The sequence below is a fragment of the Artemia sp. Qi Xiang Cuo genome, chromosome 2, assembly GCF_049724085.1.
Source record: "Artemia sp. Qi Xiang Cuo chromosome 2, ASM4972408v1, whole genome shotgun sequence".
NCBI lineage: Eukaryota > Metazoa > Arthropoda > Branchiopoda > Anostraca > Artemiidae > Artemia > Artemia sp. Qi Xiang Cuo.
This window is the reverse complement of record NC_142795.1, coordinates 42,773,938-42,796,764: the sequence shown is the minus strand read 5'-3', so window position 1 is coordinate 42,796,764 and position 22,827 is coordinate 42,773,938. Positions and strand designations below refer to the sequence as shown.

At 34.5% G+C, this 22,827-nt stretch overlaps 1 protein-coding gene across 1 annotated transcript in view; it reads right to left on the bottom strand.

Moving 5' to 3' along the window:
- Positions 1 to 22,398, bottom strand: part of LOC148955254 (periostin-like) — a 286,642-nt gene extending 264,244 nt beyond the window's left edge. The window contains exons 1-2 of the mRNA XM_089108124.1: positions 22,212 to 22,398; positions 13,005 to 13,103 (exon numbers count right to left, since the gene is read on the bottom strand). Of these exons, the coding sequence (XP_088964250.1) occupies positions 13,005 to 13,103; positions 22,212 to 22,318 (206 nt within the window). The 5' untranslated portion in view covers positions 22,319 to 22,398. The remainder of the gene's footprint in view (positions 1 to 13,004; positions 13,104 to 22,211) is intronic.
- Positions 22,399 to 22,827: the final 429 nt, after the last annotated feature.

Below are 22,827 nucleotides of genomic sequence, written 5' to 3'. Positions count from 1 at the left end.
CGGAACATATTAATCAGTCAATGCTGTTCCGCCAAAACTGCAGGGAAGGAAGTCCCAAACATTGCAGTCGGCGCTGATACGGTAAATGACTCAAATATGGCAAAAACTTTGATGCCCGATGTTCAACCTGTTCAATTTGCTACGAGTCACATTTCCATGTCGGATACCACACAGAGGAATAATATTCTACAACCGGGCATGCTATTGTCTTCTATAGTGTCTTGTTCCAAATGAAGTCCGGATTCTACGAGTTCAGAGTACTTCCTTTTGGTGTGCACGGGGCATCAGCAACCTTCCAGCGTGCCATGGATATGATTTTGACTGGATGCCGTTGCTTTGCAAGGGCGTACCTTGACGACTTATAATATTCTCCGATAGTTGGGAAGATCGCGAACAACATTTAAAGGAGGTTTTGGGAGGGATACCGGTTTCTGGTCTTCACATTCAGCCTAACAAATGCAAGTTCGGACTGGAAGAAGTTCAGTATTTTGGCCAAAAAGTGGAAAATGGCAAAATTACACCACTTGAAAGCAAGTTTGAGGCTGTGAAGAACCTTCCAGAGCCCACCATGAAAAATGAAGTGAGGTCATTCCTTGGCATCGCCGCGTATTACCAGAGGTTTATCCGCAATTTCTCTTCAGTTGCGTCGCCACTGACGGATCTTCTTCAGAAGCGAAATACAAACTGCTTTACATTGTCTCAGGAGCAGAGAGTTGCCTTCGAGGCACTGAAGACTGCACTCACTACCGCCCTCTACCGGTTGAAAGTTTTCGGTACTACCTCGAAGGTGTGAAGTTTACCGTCGAAACTGATCATAACCCGCTTCGCCGATGGAACGTGGCCCGGAGCAACAACGCTCGCTTGACACGCTGGTCCCTGGCGCTCCAAGAGTACCACTTTGATATTCATAGTCGGAGTGGGCTATAAAACGGGAATGTTGATGCATTGTTCCGTCTGTTGTAAATAAAAAAATAATGTTTGTTTGTATCTTTATAGATGAGTACCAGGTCCTTGCCCGTATTCCTGAAGAAAGTCCTCGAAGGAAAAGGAAAGACCAATCCCCTTAAAGACTTCAAGGAAAGTCAGCAGAAGAACATTGAACTCGCCCGTTTTTTCAACTTACAAGTCGCTAACGAGGAAGATGAAAAGGGAGCCGATTTTGAGCTTCGGGACGGTGTTTTATATTGGCGTAGCAAAAGAAAGTAGGGTTCAACTCATTTCTAACTGATGGTGCCAGAGGAATACCGTAGTCGGCTAATCATGCAATCTCATTCTTTGCCTCGAAATTCCCCAAAGCTGGTTCATCGAGGCCGTAACGCAACAGTGAAGATTACTTTTTTCTTCTGGCCCGACATCTACTATCAAATCCAGAGTGAGCTAGATTCGTGTTCATGCCAAGGAAGTGAAGCGTTTGCACGATATGTGGTGAAACTAAAATAGAGTGTTACCTTGTTGTGGTTTACCTTGTCACAGTTACATTTTTTTGATTTTTCAAAGTTCATTTGAATTTCTTTCGTTGAAATGCAAGAGTTGGAATATTTCAGTTGTGTTTGGTGGTTGGTTACCTGGTCAATTTTTATTTTTATTTATTTTTAAAGGTTAATTTTGAATTTATTTCTCTGAAATGCAATAGTTGGAATGTTTTAGTAGTGTTTGGTTGTGTTTTACCTTGTCACAGTTACATTTTATTGATTTTTCAAAGTTCATTTTTAATTTCTTTCGTTGAAATGCAAGAGTTGGAATATTTCAGTAGTGTTTGGTTGTGGTTTACCTTGTCAAAGTTACATTTTCTTGATTTTTCAAAGTTCATATAGAATTTCTTTAGTTGAAATGCACGAGTTGGAATATTTCAGTAGTGTTTGGTTGTGTTTTACCTTGTCACAGTTACATTTTCTTGATTTTTCAATGTTCATTTTGAATTTCATTCATAGAAATGCAAGAGTTGGAATATTTCAGTAGTGTTTGGTTGTGGTTTAACTTGTAACAGTTACATTTTCCTGATTTTTCAAAGTTTATTTGAATTTATATAGTTGAAATGCAAGTTGGAATATTTCAGTAGTGTTTGGTTGTGGTTTACCATGTCACAGTTACATTTTCTTGATTTTTCAAAGTTCATTTTGAATTTCATTCGTTGAAATACAAGAGTTGGAATATTTCAGTAGTGTTTGTTTGTGGTGTACCTTGTCACAGTTAAATTTTTTTGATTTTTCAAATTTCATTTTGAATTTCTTTCATTGAAATGCAAAAGTTGGAATATTTCACTAGTGTTTGTTTGTGGTTTAACTTGTCACATTTGCATTTTCTTGTTTTTTCAAATTTTATTTTGAATTTCTGTCGTTGAAATGCAAGAGTTGGAATATTTCAGAAGTGTTTGATGGTGGTTTCCATTGTCACAGTTACATTTTCTTTATTTTTCAAAGTTCATTTTGATTTTCTTTCGTTGAAATGCAAGAATTGGAGTATTTCAGTAGTGTTTGGTTATGGTTTACCTTGTCAGATTTACATTTACTTGATTTTTCAAAGTTGATTTTGAATTTCATTCGTTGAAATGCAAGAGTTGGAATTTTTAAGTAGTGTTTGTTTGTGGTTTACCTTGTCACAGTTACATTTTAATGATTTTTCAAAGTTCATTTTGAATTTCTATCGTTGAAATGAAAAAGTTGGAATATTGAAGTAGTGTTTGGTTGGGGTTTACCTTGTCATAGTTACATTTTCTTTATTTTTCAAAGTTCATTTTGAATTTCTTTCGTTGAAGTGCAAGAGTTGGAATATTTCAGTAGTGCTTGGTTGTGGTTTACCTTGTCACAGTTACATTCTCTTCATTTTTCAAAGTTCACTTTGAATTTCTTTCGTTGAAATGCAAGAGTTGGAATATTTCAGTAGTGTTTGCTTGTGGTTTACCTTGGCACAGTTGCATTTTCTTGATTTTTCAAAGTTCATTTGAATTTCTTTAGTTGAAATGCAAGAGTTGAAATATTTCAGTAGTGTTTGGTTGTGGTTTACCTTGTCACAGTTAAATTTTATCGATTTTTCAAATTTCATTTTGAATTTATTTCGCAGAACTGAAAGGGATGGAATATTACAGTAGTTTTTGGTTGTGGTTTACCTTGTCACAGTTACATTTTCTTGATTTTTCAAAGTTCATTTTGAATTTCTTTCGTTGAAATGCAAGAGTTGGAATATTTCAGTAGTGTTTGGCTGTGGAAATGCAAGAGTTGGAATATTTCAGTAGTGTTTGGTTGTGGTTTACCTTGTCACAGTTACATTTTCTTGATTTTTCAAAGTTCATTTTGAATTTCTTTCATTGAAATGCAAGAGTTGGAATATTTCAGTAGTGTTTGGTTGTGGTTTACCTTGTCACAGTTACATTTTCTTGATTTTTCAAAGTTCATTTTGAATTTCTTTCGTAGAAATGCAAGAGTTAGAATATTTCAGTAGTGTTTGGTTGTGGTTTACCTTGTCACAGTTACATTTTCTTAATTTTTCAAAGTTCATTTAGAATTTCTCTCGTTGAAATGCAAGAGTTGGTATATTTCCGTAGTGTTTGGTTGAAGTTTACCGTGTCACAGTTACATTTTCATAATTTTTCAAAGTTCATTCGGAATGTCTCTCTTTGAAAAGAAAGTATCTGACTATTTAAGTAGTGTATGTTAGTGTTTCACCTTTTAACAGTTAAACTTTCCTAATTTTTAAATCTTCATTTTTTATTTATTTCATTGTATTGATAGACCTGGAAGATTTCAGTAACGTTTGGTTGTGGTTAACCTTGTCACAGTTACATTTTCATGATTTTTCAAAGTTCATTTTGAATTTCTTTCGTTGAAATGCAAGAGTTGGAATATTTCAATAGTGTTTGGTTGTGGTTTACCTTGTCACAGTTACATTTTCTTGATTTTTCAAAGTTCATTTTGAATTTCTTTCGTTGAAATGCAAGAGTTGGAATATTTCAGTAGTGTTTGTTTGTGGTTTACCTTATCACAACTACATTTTCTTGATTTTTCAAAGTTCATTTATAATCTCTCTGGTTTAAATGCAAGAGTTGTACTATTTCTGTAGTGTTTTGTTGTGGTTTACCTTATCGCAGATACATTTTCTTGATTTTTTTAAGTTCGTTTTGAATTTCTTTATTTTAAATGAAAGAGTTGGAATATTTCAGTAGTGTTTGGTTGTGATTTGCCTTATCACATTTACAATTTCCTGATTTTTCAAAGTTCATTTTGTATTTCTTTAGTTGAAATGCAAGAGTTGGAAAATTTCAATAGTGTTTGGTTGTGGTGTACCTTGTCATAGTTACATTTTATTGATTTTTCATAGTTCATTTTGAATTTATTTCTTTGAATTGCAAGAGTTGGAATATTTCAGTAGTGTTTGGTTGTGTTTTACCTTGTCACAGTTACATTTTCTTGATATTTCAAATTTAATTTTGAATTTCTTTCTTTTAAATGCAAGAGTTGTACTATTTAAGTAGTTATTTGTTCTTGCTTACCTTATAACAGTTAAAGTTTATATATTTTTAAAATTTAAGTTTTAAATTAATTATTTGAAATGAAAGAGTTGGAATATTTCAGAAGTGTTTGGTTGTGTTTTACCTTATCACAGTTACATTTTCTTGATTTTTCAAAGTTCATTTCGAATTTCTTTCGTTGAAATGCAAGAGTTGGAATATTTCAGTAGTGTTTGGTTGTGGTTTACCTTATCACAGTTACATTTTCATGATTTTTAAAAGTTCATTTTGAATTTATTTCGTTGAAATACAAGAGTTGGAATATTTCAGTAGTGTTTGGTTGTGGTTTTCCGTGTCACAGTTATATTTTTTTGATTTTTCAAAGTTCATTTTGAATTTCTTTCGTTGAAATTCAACATTTGGAATATTTCAGTAGGGTTTGGTTGAGGTTTACCTTGTCACAGTTACATTTTCTTGATTTTTCAAAGTTCATTTTGAATTTCTTTCATTCAAATGCAAGAGCTGGAATATTTCAGTAGTGTTTGATTGTGGGTTACCTTGTCACAGTTACATTTTCTTGATTTTTCAAAGTTCATTTTGAATTTCTTTCGTTGAAATGCAAGAGTTGGAGTATTTCAGTAGTGTTTGGTTGTGGTTTACCTTGTCACAGTTACATTTTCTTTATTTTTCAAAGTTCATTTTGAATTTCATTCGTTGAAATGCAAGAGTTGTAATTTTTCATTTGTATTTTTTTGTGGTTTACCTTGTCACAGTTACTTTTTATTGATTTTTCAAAGTTCATTTTGAATTTCTATCGTTGAAATGCAAAAGTTTGAATATTTTATTAGTGTTTTGTTGGGGTTTACCATGTCACAGTTACATTTTATTGATTTTTCAAAGTTCATTTTGAATTTCTTTCGTTGAAATGAACTTTGAAAAATCAAGAAAATGTAACTGTGACAAGGTAAACCACAACCAAACACTACTGAAATATTCCAACTCTTGCATTTCAACGAAAGAAATTCAAAATGAACTTTGAAAAATCAAGAAAATGTAAGTGTGACAAGGTAAACCACAACCAAACACTACTGAAATATTCCAACTCTTGCATTTCAATGAAAGAAATTAAAAATGAACTTTGAAAAATCAGGAAAATGTAACTGTGACAAGGTAAACCACAACCAAACACTACTGAAATATTCCGACTCTTGCATTTCAACGAGAGAAATTCAGAATGAACTTTGAAAAATTAAGAAAATGTAACTGTGACAAGGTAAACCGCAACCAAACACTACTGAAATATACCAACTCTTGCATTTCAACGAGAGAAATTCTAAATGAACTTTGAAAAATCAAGAAAATGTAACTGTGACAAGGTAAACCACAACCAAACACTACTGAAATATTCCAACTCTTGCATTTCAACGAAAGAAATTCAAAATGAACTTTGAAAAATCAAAAAAATGTAACAGTGACACGTTAAACCATAAACAAACTCTACTGAAATATTCCAACTGTTTCTTTTCAGCGATAGAAAGTCAAATTGACTCTTTGTAAAAAAAAAAATATTTAACTGGTAAAATTTAATACATAACCTAACACGAGTGAAATTTGCAGACTCCTTCATTTCAGCGAAGTAAATTCAAATGTAATTCGAAATCTCAATAAAATGTAATTGTGACAAGGTAAACCATAATCATACACTACTGAAATATTCCAACTCTTGGATTTCAACGAAAGAAATTCAAAATGAACTTTGAAAAATCATGAAAATGTAATCTAACCTAATCTAAATGAACTTTGAAAAATCAAGAGAATGTAACTCTGACAAGGTAAACCACAACCAAACACTACCGAAATATTCCAACTCTTGGATTTCAACGAAAGAAATTCAAAATGAACTTTGAAAAATCATGAAAATGTAATCTAATCTAACCTAATCTAAATGAACTTTGAAAAATCAAGAGAATGTAACTCTGACAAGGTAAACCACAGCCAAACACTACTGAAATATTCCAACTCTTGCATTTCAACGAAAGAAATTCAAAATGAACTTTGAAAAATCAAGAAAATGTAACTATGACAAGGTAAACCGCAACCAAACACTACTGAAATATACCAACTCTTGCATTTCAACGAGAGAAATTCCAAATGAACTTTGAAAAATCAAGAAAATGTAACTGTGACAAGGTAAACCACAATCACACGCTATTGAAATATTCCAACTCTTGCATTTCAACGAAATAAAATAAAAATGAATATTGAAAATATAAGAGTATTTAACTTCGATATGTTACACTCCAAACAAGCACTACTGAAAAATTCCAACTCTTGAATTTCAACGAATGAAATTCAAAATGAAGTTTGTAAAATCATGAAAATGTAACTGTGACAAGGCAAACCAGAACTAAACACTACTGAAATATTCCAAATCTTGCATATCAACGAAATAAATACAAAATCAACTTTTAAAAAACAATAACATGTAACTGCGATAAGGTAAACCAGAACGAAACACTACTGAAATATTCAAACTCTTGCATTTCAACGAAAGAAATTCAAAATGAACTTTGAAAAATCAAGAAAATGTAGTTGTGATAAGGTAAACCACAACCAAACACTAATGAAATATTCCAACTCTTGCATTTCAATGAAACAAATTCAAAATGAACTTTGAAAAATCAAGAAAATGTAACTATGACAAGGTAAACCACAACCAAACACTACTGAAATATTCCAACTCTTGCATTTCAACGAAAAAAATTCAAAATGAACTTTGAAAAATCAAGAAAATGTAACTGTGACATGGTAAACCACAACCAAACACTACTGAAATATTCCAACTCTTGCATTTCAATGAAAGAAATTCAAAATGAACTTTGAAAAATCAGGAGAATGTAACTGTGACAAGGTAAACCACAATCAAACACTACTGAAATATTCCAACTCTTGCAATTCAACGAGAGAAATTCAGAATGAACTTTGAAAAATTAAGAAAATGTAACTATGACAAGGTAAACCGCAACCAAACACTACTGAAATATTCCAACTCTTGCATTTCAACGAAAGAAATTCAAAATGAACTTTGAAAAATCAAGAAAATGTAACTGTGATAAGGTAAACCACAACCAACCACTACTGAAATATTCCAACTCTTGCATTTCAACGAAAGAAATTCAAAATGAACTTTGAAAAATCAAGAAAATGTAGTTGTGATAAGGTAAACCACAACCAAACACTGATGAAATATTCCAACTCCTGCATTTCAAGTAAACAAATTCAAAATGAACTTTGAAAAATCAAGAAAATGTAACTGTGACAAGGTAAACCACAACCAAACACTACCGAAATATTCCAACTCTTGGATTTCAACGAAAGAAATTCAAAATGAACTTTGAAAAATCATGAAAATGTAATCTAACATAATCTAAATGAACTTTGAAAAATCAAGAGAATGTAACTGTGACAAGGTAAACCACAACCAAACACTACCGAAATATTCCAACTCTTGGATTTCAACGAAAGAAATTCAAAATGAACTTTGAAAAATCATGAAAATGTAATCTAATCTGACCTAATCTAAATGAACTTTGAAAAATCAAGAGAATGTAACTCTGACAAGGTAAACCACAGCCAAACACTACTGAAATATTCCAACTCTTGCATTTCAACGAAAGAAATTCAAAATGAACTTTGAAAAATCAAGAAAATGTAACTATGACAAGGTAAACCGCAACCAAACACTACTGAAATATACCAACTCTTGCATTTCAACGAGAGAAATTCAAAATGAACTTTGAAAAATCAAGAAAATGTAACTGTGACAAGGTAAACCACAACCAAACACTGCTGAAATATTCCAACTCTTGCATTTCAACGAAAGAAATTCAAAATGAACTTTGAAACAACACGAAAATGTAACTGTGACAAGGTAAACCACAACCAAACACTACTGACATATTCCAACTCTTGCATTTCAACGAATGAAATTCAAAATGAACTTTGAAAAATCAGGAAAATGTAACTGTGATATGGTAAACCAGAACTAAACACTACTGAAATATTCCAACTCTTGCATTTCAACGAAAGAAATTCAAAATGAACTTTGAAAAATCAAGAAAATGTAACTGTGATAAGGTAAACCACAACCAAACACTACTGAAATATTCCAACTCTTGCATTTCAAAGAAAGAAATTCAAAATGAACTTTGAAAAATCAAGAAAATGTAGTTGTGATAAGGTAAACCACAACCAAACACTACTGAAATATTCCAACTCTTGCATTTCAACGAAAGAAATTCAAAATGAACTTTGAAAAATCAAGAAAATGTAACTGTGACAAGGTAAACCACAACCAAACACTACTGAAATATTCCAACTCTTGCATTTCAACGAAAGAAATTCAAAATGAACTTTGAAAAATCAAGAGAATGTAACTGTGACAAGGTAAACCACAACAAAACGCTACTGAAATATTCCAACTCTTGCATTTCAATGAAAGAAATTCAAAATGAACTTTGAAAAATCAGGACAATGTAACTGTGACAAGGTAAACCACAACCAAACACTACTGAAATAGTCCAACTCTTGCAATTCAACGAGAGAAATTCAGAATGAACTTTGAAAAATTAAGAAAATGTAACTCTGACAAGGTAAACCACAACCAAACACTACTTAAAAATTCCAACTTTTTAATATCAATTAAAGAAATTCAAAACGAACATTGAAAAATAAGGAATATGTAACTGTGGGAAGGTAAACAAGAACCAAACACTCCTTAAATATTACAACTCTTACATTTAATAGAGATAAATTATAAATGAACTAAGAAAAATAAAACAAATGTACTTGTGATAAGGTCAACCACAACCAAACACTAATGAAATATTCCAACTCTTGCATTTCAACGAAAGAAATTCAAAATGAACTTTGAAAAATCAAGAAAATGTAACTATGACAAGGTGTGTGTGTGTGTGTGTGTGTGTGTGTGTGTGTGTGTGTGTGTGTGTGTATGTGTGTGTGTGTGTGTGTGTGTGTGTGTGTGTGTTTATGTGTGTGTGTGTCTGTGTGTGTGTGTGTGTGTGTGTGTGTGTATGTGTGTGTGTGTGTGTGTGTGTGTGTGTGTGTGTGTGTGTGTGTGTGTGTGTGTGTGTGTGTGTGTGTGTGTGTGTGTGTGTGTGTGTGTGTGTGTGTGTGTGTGTGTGTGTGTGTGTGTGTGTGTGTGTGTGTGTGTGTGTGTGTGTGTGTGTGTGTGTGTGTGTGTGTGTGTGTGTGTGTGTGTGTGTGTGTGTGTGTGTGTGTGTGTGTGTGTGTGTGTGTGTGTGTGTGTGTGTGTGTGTGTGTGTGTGTGTGTGTGTGTGTGTGTGTGTGTGTGTGTGTGTGTGTGTGTGTGTGTGTGTGTGTGTGTGTGTGTGTGTGTGTGTGTGTGTGTGTGTGTGTGTGTGTGTGTGTGTGTGTGTGTGTGTGTGTGTGTGTGTGTGTGTGTGTGTGTGTGTGTGTGTGTGTGTGTGTGTGTGTGTGTGTGTGTGTGTGTGTGTGTGTGTGTGTGTGTGTGTGTGTGTGTGTGTGTGTGTGTGTGTGTGTGTGTGTGTGTGTGTGTGTGTGTGTGTGTGTGTGTGTGTGTGTGTGTGTGTGTGTGTGTGTGTGTGTGTGTGTGTGTGTGTGTGTGTGTGTGTGTGTGTGTGTGTGTGTGTGTGTGTGTGTGTGTGTGTGTGTGTGTGTGTGTGTGTGTGTGTGTGTGTGTGTGTGTGTGTGTGTGTGTGTGTGTGTGTGTGTGTGTGTGTGTGTGTGTGTGTGTGTGTGTGTGTGTGTGTGTGTGTGTGTGTGTGTGTGTGTGTGTGTGTGTGTGTGTGTGTGTGTGTGTGTGTGTGTGTGTGTGTGTGTGTGTGTGTGTGTGTGTGTGTGTGTGTGTGTGTGTGTGTGTGTGTGTGTGTGTGTGTGTGTGTGTGTGTGTGTGTGTGTGTGTGTGTGTGTGTGTGTGTGTGTGTGTGTGTGTGTGTGTGTGTGTGTGTGTGTGTGTGTGTGTGTGTGTGTGTGTGTGTGTGTGTGTGTGTGTGTGTGTGTGTGTGTGTGTGTGTGTGTATGTATATGTATATGTATATATTGGTTGGGTTGTTGTTGATGCTATGACAAGTGAAAACACGCTGTTTGAAATAAGAATTGTTTTCAGCAAAGTGCAAATGACGCTTTGGTCTTTTATGGTAATTAAATAAAAAAAACAAGTTTTTTAAACTGAAAGTAAGGAGCGACAATAAAACTTAAAACGAACAGAAATTATTCCGTATATTAACGGGGCTGACCCCTCCTCAACGCCTCTATCTTTAAGATAATTATTTTTTTTTTTTAAAAATATAATGTTGTTAGACATATTAAAAATTTTGCTTAAAGAGCGAGGCATTGAGGCGGGGACATCCCCTTTCATATAAGAAATAATTTCTGTTCGTTTTAAGTTTTATTGTCGCTCCTTACTTTCAGTTTAAAAAACTTGTTTTTTTTATTTAATTTTTGAACGTTTTTGAATAAATGCAGGTTTTGATCTTGGCTCACCGTACATGAATAATTAAAACAAAATTTTCATATTAATTTACTTTTATTTAGTTAAATGATTTTCTCGAAACTCTTTTAATTATATTTACGAACGTTTTTATTATTAATAAATATACGTAACTTACGAATTAACTTACGTAACGAACTTCTATATTCATATATTTTTAATTTGTTTATTAGGGGGTTCGCCCCCTAGTCAATACCTTGCTCTTTAAGCGATAGTTCGAATTTTGTTCCAATTCTTTAAAAATGACCGCTTAATCACAAAGGCCGTTAATTAGAATAAATAGCTCTTATGAGAGTACTAAAAAATCTTTGGCTTAAAGAGCAAGGTATTGACTACGGGGTGAACCCGATCATATATGTAATATTTTCTGTTCGTTTGAAGTTTCAATGTTGCTGCTATTGCAGTTGAAATACTTGTTTTTTTATATTAAATTTCTTATCTTTTTTTAAATAATGCTGGGAAGTCCGGCGTCCCCTTCATAGCAATGACCCTTCCCCCATGAAAACTTCCTTCATGGAAAGATCCTCCCACATAACCCCCGACCCACCCACCCCCCACTACCAGGAAAAATCTCCCCTGAAAACGTCTGTATACTTCCAAATAACCAATACTATATGTTAACATTGGGTAAAGTTCCTAACTTTCAGCCCTCCCCCCGGGAATTTCGGGGGATTAAGTCATCCTAAAAGACATACTTATTATATTTTCGAAGATGCTGAACAAAATGGCTATCTAAAAATTTTGATCAGGTGACTTTGGGAAAAAAATGAGCGTGGGAGGGGGCCTAGTTGCCTTCCATTTTTTTGGCCACTTACAAAGGGCGCTACAACTTTAAATTTCCGTTCAAATGAGCCCTCTCCCGATATTCTAGGACAGCTGGGTCAATACGATCACCCCTGGGGAAAAAAAAACAAAAAACAAACAAATAAACACGCATCCGTGATCTCTCTTCTGGCAAAAAATACAAAATTCCTCATTTTTGAAGATGGGAGCTTGAAACCTCTACAGTAGGGTTCTCTGATGCACTGAATCTGATGGTGTGAATTTCATTAAGGTTCTATAACTTTTAGGGGGTCTTTTCTCATTTTTTCGAAAATCAGCCAAATTTTCACAGGCGCCTAACTTTTGATGGGTACAATTAAACGTAATGAAACTTATATATTTGAAATCAGCATTAAAATTTGATTCTTTTTATGTATTTATTTGTATCAAAATACCGTTTTCTAGAGCTTCGGTTACCATTGAGCCGGGTCGCTCCTTACTTACAGTTCGTTACCACTAACTGTTTGATTCTATTTCTGTTAAGTTTGACTGTGTTATTCATTGTAGTTTCTAATCGGTTAGGGTTTCATCTCTTCCTGCATAACTATTTCTATTTGTTTTAAGTTTGAATTTTCCTTTTACTTTATTTATGCTAGTTTTTGGTTTAATGCGGCTGTTTACTTTTCTTTAAAAATCATATGGTACTTTTGTCTTATAGCCCCCACACTCAAGATCTTGTAACGCGAACATGAGACAATAACTGGTTTTCATGGTCTTTACACCAGACAGTGTTAGCTTTGGGTCGGTGGGAACTACATTGTATCTATATTTTAATTAAATATTTAGTTGGTATTTTGGTTAGGTTATTTTAGGTTAGGTATTTAATATAATGCGGTCTGGGCGGCCCCCTTTCCATAATTATTTATTGTAATTTTCATAATTTTATTGATAAAGTATTATATTTTCATAATATTTTATTTTATTTCATTAACATTAACCACACTTCACTTTTCAACAGGGCTTGAGTGTTGGGCTATAAGACACAAGTACCAAACTTATTTCTTAGAAAAAGTTTGAAAAATTAATACCTAATAGAGTGATTCATTACTTCTAACAAGTAATAAAATGATATTGAGCATTATCTTTACCCATTATTAAGCTACATGAAGGATTTATTATGTTTATAACGTTGAAGATAAGAATTTATAAGATCCAATACATTAACTTTTATAGAAAAATACTTACGTTTTTTGACCACAAATTCTCCTTGTCATCCAGTAACGGCATTCCGTCCATAACTTATAAGGTGTTCCAGGCACTTCCTCTACGACACAAGCGTTTGGCCTGAAACGAGTCAAATATTTCAGATTATCATTCTAGATTCCAACTGTCTCAATGAAGAGGGCGGCTAAAACAACATGTCAATCCTAGTCTAAACTTGGCTGGCTTTGTGATAAACTCTCAGCCAGAATTAGAGACTGGTCAACGCTATTCTTCAAGCCCCAATGAAACAGATCATGCCTACATCATAACAATAAAACAAAAAATAGTAATTTTAAGTTCTGAAACTTTTAATGTAAGTCATGCCAATTAATGACGAAAGAATGTTATTTAAGCATATATGTAGATGTATTAAGAGATCAATATAAGTTATAGCATAAAAAGTGTGCATTATATAAAGCAAAAATATCAGACATTTCTGGTGCCACCAACAAGAACCATCAGACATCTAGTCACTCTGAAAGAATAATTACTTATTATATCAGAAGTTCGTGATTCTTTCTTTTAGTCATAGCTCAATAGTGGTTCTCCATTACTATGATACTTGTAAAGAAAATGTTGCTGACAAATTGTTGACCCTAGGTCCGTCAAAAACAGACATTTATTTGTATTATCAAACAGTTAAATGTAATAACCAACTGTAAGGAAGGAGCGATTTGGCTCAATAGTACTAAAAAATGGAGTTTTGATCTCAATAGATACATCAGAAGAATCAACTTAATACGCTGGATCCAAATATATCAAATTCAACAAGTGTAGTATTACAAATCAAAAGTTACGATCCTGAGAAAATTTGCAGGATTTTCAAAAAACGGGGTAAACACCCCCTAAGAGCCAAGGAATCTTAATGAAAATTACACAGTCAGATTCAGCGTATAACAGAATCCTGCTGTAGAAGTTTCAAGCTCCTATATATATATATACAAATGTGGAATTCTTCATTTTTTGCCAGAAGAACGAACACGGATGTGTATGTTTTTTTTGTTTTTTTTTCCAGGGGTAATCGTATCAAAAAAATGGTCCTAGAAGATAGAGAGAGGGTGCGTTTGAACGGATTATTAAATCTTCTAGTGCCCTTTTTAAGTGACCAAAAAATCGGAGGGCAACTAGCCCCCATCCCACATCCTTTTTTTCTCCAATTCGACATAGACATTTTGTACAGCATAGTTGAAAGATCCAGTAGTTGTGCCTTTAGGTGTAACATGACCCCCCACAGCCCATGGGGAGAGGCCTGTAAGTTATGAAATTTGCCCATTGTTTCCCTATAGTATTTGCTATTGGAAAGTATACAGATATTTTTCGGGAGGGGGGTATTTGTGCTTGTCGTGGGATTTCATGGAGAGAATTCTTCGTGTGTAGGGAAACTTCTGGGGGTGAACTTTCCAGGGGAAATTTTACATGGGGGGGGGAGGGATTTGACAGAATTCCTATACGAAATCCTTTTTATTTGTCTTACTTTCCATTTGCCAACTCAATTTTGCGTGTGGAGATGTTCCGAGGGAATTGTCCAGGGGCTATTTTCAGCATGTTTAGATTTTTCGGGGAAAACATCCCTGGAAGGGGGGATTTCCGGAGTGCTCGGGAAAACGATTAGAAATTAAAGCTTTATTCAAATGAAAGTATGCTAAGGAGAATTTTTTAGGCTGAATCGTCCACATTAAATTTTAAGGAGGGGGGAATTTTCAGCGAGGATTGAATTGTTCGGAGGGAATTTTATGGGGGGGGGTATATTTTAAGTGGGAGTAAATTTCCATGCAGGAGTTTCCCGTGAGGGGAGGAAATCTTTCATGGAGGATGAGCCAGATTTAACAGCATTGTTTGGAAAACGATCAGAAATTCACTAAAAAAAACAGTTTTTTCACTGAAAGTAAGGAGCAACACTAAAACTCAAAACGATCATAAATTATTCTCTATATGAAGGGGTCCCTTCTCCTCAATGCCCTGCTCTTTACGCTAAAATATGACTGTTTGTCCCAATTTCTTAATAACGGCTCTTGAAAGACAAGGGCCTTTGAATTAGAATAGCAAGTTTTTTTGCTTTTTTTTAACTAAAAACTTTAGCCCAAAGAGCTGGGTATTGAGGAAAGGGTCAGCCCCTTCATATACGGGATAATTTCTGTTCGTTGTGGGTTTTGATGTTGCTCCTTACTTTCAGTTGAAAAAAAGCACAGGATGGTTGGCCCCCAACCCCCCATCGCACTTTCTGGCTGAAGGGCCAAGAAACGGAGATCAGCACCACCGGTAGGGACTGTAAAGTCTAATGCCGTAGTCTTTACCTTTACCTTTTTTTACAGCTTGGTTCGAGAATATAAGCATCCTCATAGTAGTAACTTTGGGTTGGTATGTAATTAAATAAAAAAAACAAGTTTTTTCAGCTGAAACTAAGGAGCAATATTTAAACTGAAGACGAACAGAAATTATTCCATATATGAGGGGTTCCCCCTCCTTAATTGTATATGGAATAATTTCTCTTTTTTATTTTTAATGTTGCTCCTTAGTTTCAGTTGAAAAGCTTCTTTTTTTTACTTAATTTCCAATGGTTTTTCAAATTATGCTGGTAAATTTGGCTCTCTCCTCACGGCAAACTCTTCCTTGGAAAGCTCTTCCAACGTAAAATACACCCGCCCTGTAAAATTTCTTCCGAACGATTACATCCTCACTGAAAATCCCCCCTCCGTAAAATTTTTTTCATAAGATTTAGCCTGAAAAATTTTCCTTAGCATACTTTCATTTGAAACAGACTAAGTTCTAATTGTTTTTCCGATCACTCCAGATATCCTTCGCCTTCCGTGAATATTATTTCCTGGAAATCTGAACACGCAGAAAATTTCCCTTGGATAATTCCCCCGGGACATCTCCACATGCAAAAGTGAATAGGCAAAGACAAAGTAAGACAAATAAAAAAATTTCGTGTAGGAATTCTGTCAAGTCTCCCTAGTGTAAAACTCCCCTGGAAAATTCACCGCAGAAATTTCCCTTCACATGAAATATTATCCCCACGGAAATCCATCCCAAGCATAAATTTTCCCTCCCCCAAAAAATGTCTGTATACTTCCCAATAACAAATACTATGCATAAAAAATGGACAAGTTTTATAACTTAAAGACCTATTCCCAAGGACTGGAGAGGGGGGGGTCATGCTATCTTCAAAGATATAACTTGTCGGACTTTTAACTTTGCTAAACAAAATGGCCATCTCAAAATTTTGATCGGATGATTTCGTGGGGAAAAGGGCATGGGAGGAAGGTTAGTTGCCCTCCAATCTCTTTGGTCTCTTAAAAAGGCACTAAAACTTTTAAGTTCCGTTCAAATGAGCCCCTCTGCATTTTAGAGACTTCAAAAGGGCGGTACCCCTGTGATAATACCTGTTTATTTTATTATGAACTGATCATTCTTTTTAAGTTTTGCTCGTTTTATAATTCATCTATTCACCCATAGCGATAACTGTTATATTTGTTTGATGTGAAAATTCATTTGAATTAGTTTTGTGTTGGGTATACAAGTTTTTTCAATTGAAATTAAGGAGCAAAATTAAAACTTAAAACGAACAGAAATTATTCCGTGTATGACGGGGGTTGCTCCTCCTCAGTACCTTGCTCTTTACTCTAAAGTTTTTTAGCACTTAAAAAAAAAACTTCTTACTGTTCTAATTAAACAAACCTTGTGTTTCAGGAGTCTTTCTTGATGAATTGCGACAAAACTCAAACTTTAGCGTAAAGAACGAGGTGTTAAGGAAGAAACCCCTCCCCCTCGTATACGCAATAATTTCTATTCGTTTTAAGTTTCAATATTGCTCCTTATCCAAAAATTCACCCCATGGAAGCTTCCTTCCCCATGGAAAATTCTCCCCGTGGAAAATACCCCCCAGTAGAAAATTGGTCCCCCCCCCCCCGAAAAATGTATGCATACTTCCCATTAACCAGTACTATACGTAAACAATGGGCAAATGTTAAAACTTAAAGACCTTTTCCTAGGGGTTCTGTGGGGGGGGGTCATGTTATCTCCAAAGGCATAGTTGTTCGGCCTTTCAACTATGCTGAACAGAACGGCTATCTCAAAATTTTGATCGGACGATTTTGAGAAAAAAAGGGGCGTAGGAGGGTGCCTTATCCCCTTCCAATCATTTTGGTCTCATAAAAAGGGCACTAGAACTTTTAATTTTAGTTCGAAAGAGCCCGATGATCTAGGACCACTGGGTCGATACGATCACTCCTGGGGAAAAAAAAATAATCACGCAACCGTGATATTTCTTCTGGCAAAAACTACAAAATTCCACATTTTTGTAGATAGGAGCTTGAAACGTTTACAGTAGGCTTCTCTGATACGCTTAATATGATGTGATTTTTATTAAAATTCTATGGCTTTTACGGGGTCTTAATTCAGCCAATACTTTATTCATCTATTCTTTTTTTTAATCAAAATATTGCATCAATAAATCATACAGATTTATTTAAAAATTCCCAACGTTTTCTTAAATGTTTTATTCTGGTTTCAATTTCGTGTATGTTTGGATTAAAAAGAATCAAGATGAAAAGTTATGACAAAAAAAATGTCCTTCAAAAATAGTTAACTCAAGTTGAAAGGCATAGATCTCGTTATTCTAGGAGTCATTTTGTCCTATCGTATATCTGGATTATTATCTTGATTTTCTTTTTTTGTAGGTTCTGACAAATATAAACCACATTGTTCAAAAATTCATATCTTTTTCTGTAAAGTCTAGGGAATTTCGAGCCTTTTAGAGAGTTTGAGGGGGATAGGCCAACTGTCATTTACGGTAGCTCTTATTCATAAATTAAATAAAAAACAACAAGTTTTTTCAACTAAAGGTGAGGAGCAACATTAAAACTTAAAACAAACAGAAATTATTACGTATATGAAGGGGATTCCCTCCTCCTCAACATCTCGCTCTTTACGCTAAATTTTTTTAGTACTTTTAAAAAAGTTCCTTATTGTTCTAATTAAACGAGCCTTGTGTTTCAGGAGTCGTTCCTAAAGAGTCGGAACAAAATTCAATATTTAGCGTAAAGAGCGAGGTGTTGAAGAGGGGGCAATCCCCTTCATATCCGTAATAATTTCTATTCGTTTTAAGTTTTAATGTTGCTCCTTATTTTCAGTAGAAAAAACTTGCTTTTTATTTTATTATGATTTTTTTTTAAATAATGCCAGGAAATCTGGCCCCATCTCCAAGGAGAAATCCCCCTCCTAACGGAAATATTCTCCAGACAATTCAATCCCGGTGAAAATTTACCCCTAACAATTACTAAAAGACATATAAAAGGAATTCTGCTTAGGAATTCTGGTAAATTCCCCCAGTGTATAATTTTCCCTGACAAATTCACCCCCTGGAAACGTCCCTCCCCGTGGAAAATTCCCCGTAGAAAACCCTCGAGCAGAAATTTTGCCCCCCTCTCCGTACGAAAATGTATACATACTTCCAAATAACAAATACCATTCGTAAATAATAGGGAAATTTCATAACATAAAGACCTTTCCCTGGGGCTGTGGGGGGTGAGGTTATGTTAAATCCAAAGGCATAGCTATTGGGCCTTTCAATTATGATGAACGAAATGGCTATCTCAAAATTTTGGTCGGACGATTATGTGAAAAAGGGGGTGGGAAGGGGGCCTAGTTGCTCTCCAATCTTTTTTTACTTAAAAAAGGCACTAGAACTTTCAGTTTCCGTTCGACTGAGTTCTCTCACGAAATTCTAGGACCACTGGGTCGCTACGATCATCCATGAGAAGAAACAAAAACAAATAAACAAATGAGCACACATCCGTGATCTTTATTCCTGTAAAAAAAAAATACAAAATTCTACAATTTTACAGATAGAAGCTTGAAATCTCGACAGTTGGGTTTCATTATACGCTGAATTTGACGGTATGATTTCATTGAGATTATATGGCTTTTAGGGGGTGTTTCCCCCTTGTTTCGAAAATCAGGCAAATTTTACCAGGCTCGTAGCCTTTAATAGGTATGATTAAACTTAATGAAACTTATATATTTGAAATTAGCATAATAAGCCAATTCTTTTGATATATCTATTGGTATCAAAATTCCACTTTTTAGAGTTTCGGTTAGTATTAAGCCGGGTCGCTCCTTACTTAAAGTTCGTTACCACGAACTGCCTGACAATGATTAGCCTTATGACATTATGCTTTTGTGTTGTTGTTGAAGACAAATAAATACCCCACATGCTCAAAATTCAAATTGCTGTTAACAGTGGTGGATCCAGGGGGCGAGGGGGTGCCCCCCTCGCAAGTTTGCAAGTTTCACAAGTTCTCAAGTTTAACTGCGTTAATCAAACTTGCTCCTAACGCAAGTTTATCAGACCAACCTATTTTGCCCCCCCCTAAAAAAAGTCCTGGATCCGCCCCTGGCTGTAAATAAAGCGCAAATGATGCTCTGGTCTTCAGAGTATTTAAAGGGTGGGGGGATAGCCTTCACTTATTTGTGTTTTTTCTGCTCGTTTCAAGTTTGACTTGATTATTCATTTTAGTTTCTGTTTATTTTAGGATTCATCTAGTGATCCATAGTGATATTTGTTATATTATATTTTTTTATGTGGACTATTCACTTTAATTTCTGTTCATTTTAAGTTTGAAATATGCAGTCATAGTAATTTCTGTCATTTTTAAGTTTGGATTATTAAATGGCCTAATGTCTGCTCATTTGAGGTTTTAATGTGGCTCTTTACTTTTCTTTTAAAAGCCAATGTTTTGTAAAAAGGATTTTTTGTTTTACATTAGTCATTGTGAGAGGTTACAGTGTAGTCAAACCTAAATCTTTCTCGCAAAGCGTCTAGAGATCTTCTGTAGAAACGCACATGACAAACTTTGGACAAAGGAATTCAGTTTTTTTTTCGGGGGGAGGGGTTACTTACGGCTCTACTAAAGAAACTTAAAAGTAAAACTGTTGCAGAAAGAGTAGACTTGATTTTATTGCTGGAGTGAACCTAGTTATCAAACAGTTTGTGGTAGCGAACTGTAAGTAAGGACCGACTCGAGCTAATAGAAGCCAAAATTCTAACGAAACCTGTTTCGATCATTTATTATTCTTTTTTATAATGATTCTAAATACGTAAGATTCATTAAATTTAAAGTTACTCACCAAAAGTTACGAGCCCAGGAAAATTTGTCTGATTTTTAATAAGGGGCAAAACATTCTCAAAGCAGACAGTGATCTCGATAATAATTACTACATCAAATTAAGCATGTCAGAGAACACTATTGCGGAAGTTTTAAGCCCTTATCTACAAAAATATGAAATTTTACATTTTTCCGAGAAGTATGGCCCCGGAAGTCTGTTTGTTTGTTTGTTTGTTGTTGTTTTTCCCGGGGTGATTGTATCGACCAAATGGTCCTGGAAAATCGGGCAGAAGGCTCATCTGAACAGAAATTAAAAGTGCTAGAGCCTTTTTTAGGTAGCAAAAAGGCATGGAAACTAATCTATTATCTGCCTTCATTTCTGGGGATGTTTTTCGTCCAAGTCTGTAATATGGGATTTGCGGGTTGATGGCCCCCCTTTTATTGCAGAAAATTTTTCTATACAGCATAAAAGATTATATTCTTATGCTTACTGGGATAAATAGTGGAGTGGTGGGGGCAATTTTCCTTGATGGGGGGGGACATTTGCCACAAATACCTTTGTTCTATCAAAACTCAAATGATAATATTTCTCGTTTTTCTATTTATATACATTTTTAATACATTATGGTTGCTCGGAGGGGGGCATCGACTTCCTGGCATCTCTCCAGCGTCCACGGGAGACATCAGTGAAAAAAAGCTCACTTTGAAAGCCATGGAAAAGATGATACTATAATTCATTCTTGATATTCTAGACCTCCCTTCTATTTGGTATTCGTATTTGAGCATGTTTTTCAGGGATGATCATCATTCTCAAAAAATGTTTTGTACGAATATTAAATTTAAATGCCAAAAAATGGGAGTCAAAGGATGGAGTAGTAGCCTCCCTCACATTAAAGGGTGTCATGGATCCAACAGTTTACAGTAACAAACTGTAAGTAAAGAGCAACCCTTGTCAATAAAAACCGACAATTTTAAAAACAAAGTTTTGTTCAAAATATGCGCAGCAACGAAAACTGTTAATTATGTTGATTCTAATTATGTTGAGTATTTAAAATGTATTTATTTTACAGTTGCTCATCGAAAGCTTTTAGCACATGAAAATTACTTTATTTTATAAAAAGTAATTAAACTTACCCAGACGGGTTAAGCTCTTCATAGAAATTATGCAATACAGTTTAATACGTGTGAGAACCCTAAAGGAAATGTCAATAAAATATGGAATTTCTTTCTTTACCATAAAAGGACGTCTGAACGAATTATTGAAAGAGGGTTTATTCGAAAGATGTTCATTCGAATTGGATTCATTCCTGTACGCATTTAAATGAGGGGTAGTGGTTTTTCTTAGAAACAAAAGAGATCACGCCACAGGAAATGTCACATTTTAGCATATTGCTCCGTAAAGCAGTAATTTTGGTCTTAACAGGGTCAAAATTCTATCGAGCAAAACTTCGAGCAAAAGAGCTTCGAATAAATCGTTTTCGTCCTGTCTGTTAAATCTCTTGTCAGTGTTATCATGAAAGAAGTGTAGAGTTACATAAACTTGGAGACGGCATCTGTATTTTGAATTACGAAAACATCATTTAATATCAGATTATTGAATTGTTAGACATTGCCGGATGCACACCACTGTCTAAAACACTATCATATTTTCTAATCCAAAGATTTGAAAGAGTTTGACTTAGTAACCGTCTTTGCAACTCTGGATGTATTTGATGATTAAATGACTAAATTTGGGATGAAAAAATAATTCAGCTAAAATGATGCGCTTAGTAATTAATGGTTGTAAAGTAAACAGTGATATTAAACAGATGCTGCAAAATACGAGCATAGATCTGCGCAAGAAAAATTTCCAACGCATTGTTTACGACCGGAAATGTTAAAACCAATTTCATATTGTCCCATATTCCTAAGTGCCGAACAAAGATTGGTTTCGGCCAAATTTCTGAAAACATTTTGGCGGTATTTCTACAAAAATCAAATGCCACGTAGACCGAATGGTTGTTACTGTTTCTACAAAAAGTTATAAATTTGGATATTCTGACAATATTGCCATCCCTACGATTGGGTAGAATCGGTAATTTACCCTTGTTTTTGAGCGATATTGAGATGCCAAGTGGGTATCCTTCTTCCAGTATGAATATAGTCCAAGCACAACAAGACATAAGCCACTATTGTCAATCCAAATTTCATTTTTGTCTTCTTCTCACTCCATAGAATTTGGAGCCACTAACAATATCTAAAGAAATTAGTTTTTGGCTCGCACAATCGCTGGAAAAGAAATCTGTCCTAGTTCTTCCAGCATTCACGGAGAAAAGTCACTATAATCTAGATTGTTATTCCATTTTTTAATGCTCAGCCCAGTTGGCAACCAAAATTTATGCATATGCTTTGCATAGAAAAAAAAAATTGTAAAGACGGTAATGAGTAAGAATATTACTAATTTTGGAAGGAACTTGAGCATTGAGGATTTGAAAATGTCTAAATTGTCTAAATATATATATATATATATATATATATATATATATATATATATATATATATATATATATATATATATATATATATATATATATATATATATATATATATATATATATATATATATATATATATATATATATATATATACGAGTATATATATATATATACTATTGCGACTATTTTCAACAAAGTCACTTTTTCCAAAATTTTTATCAGTG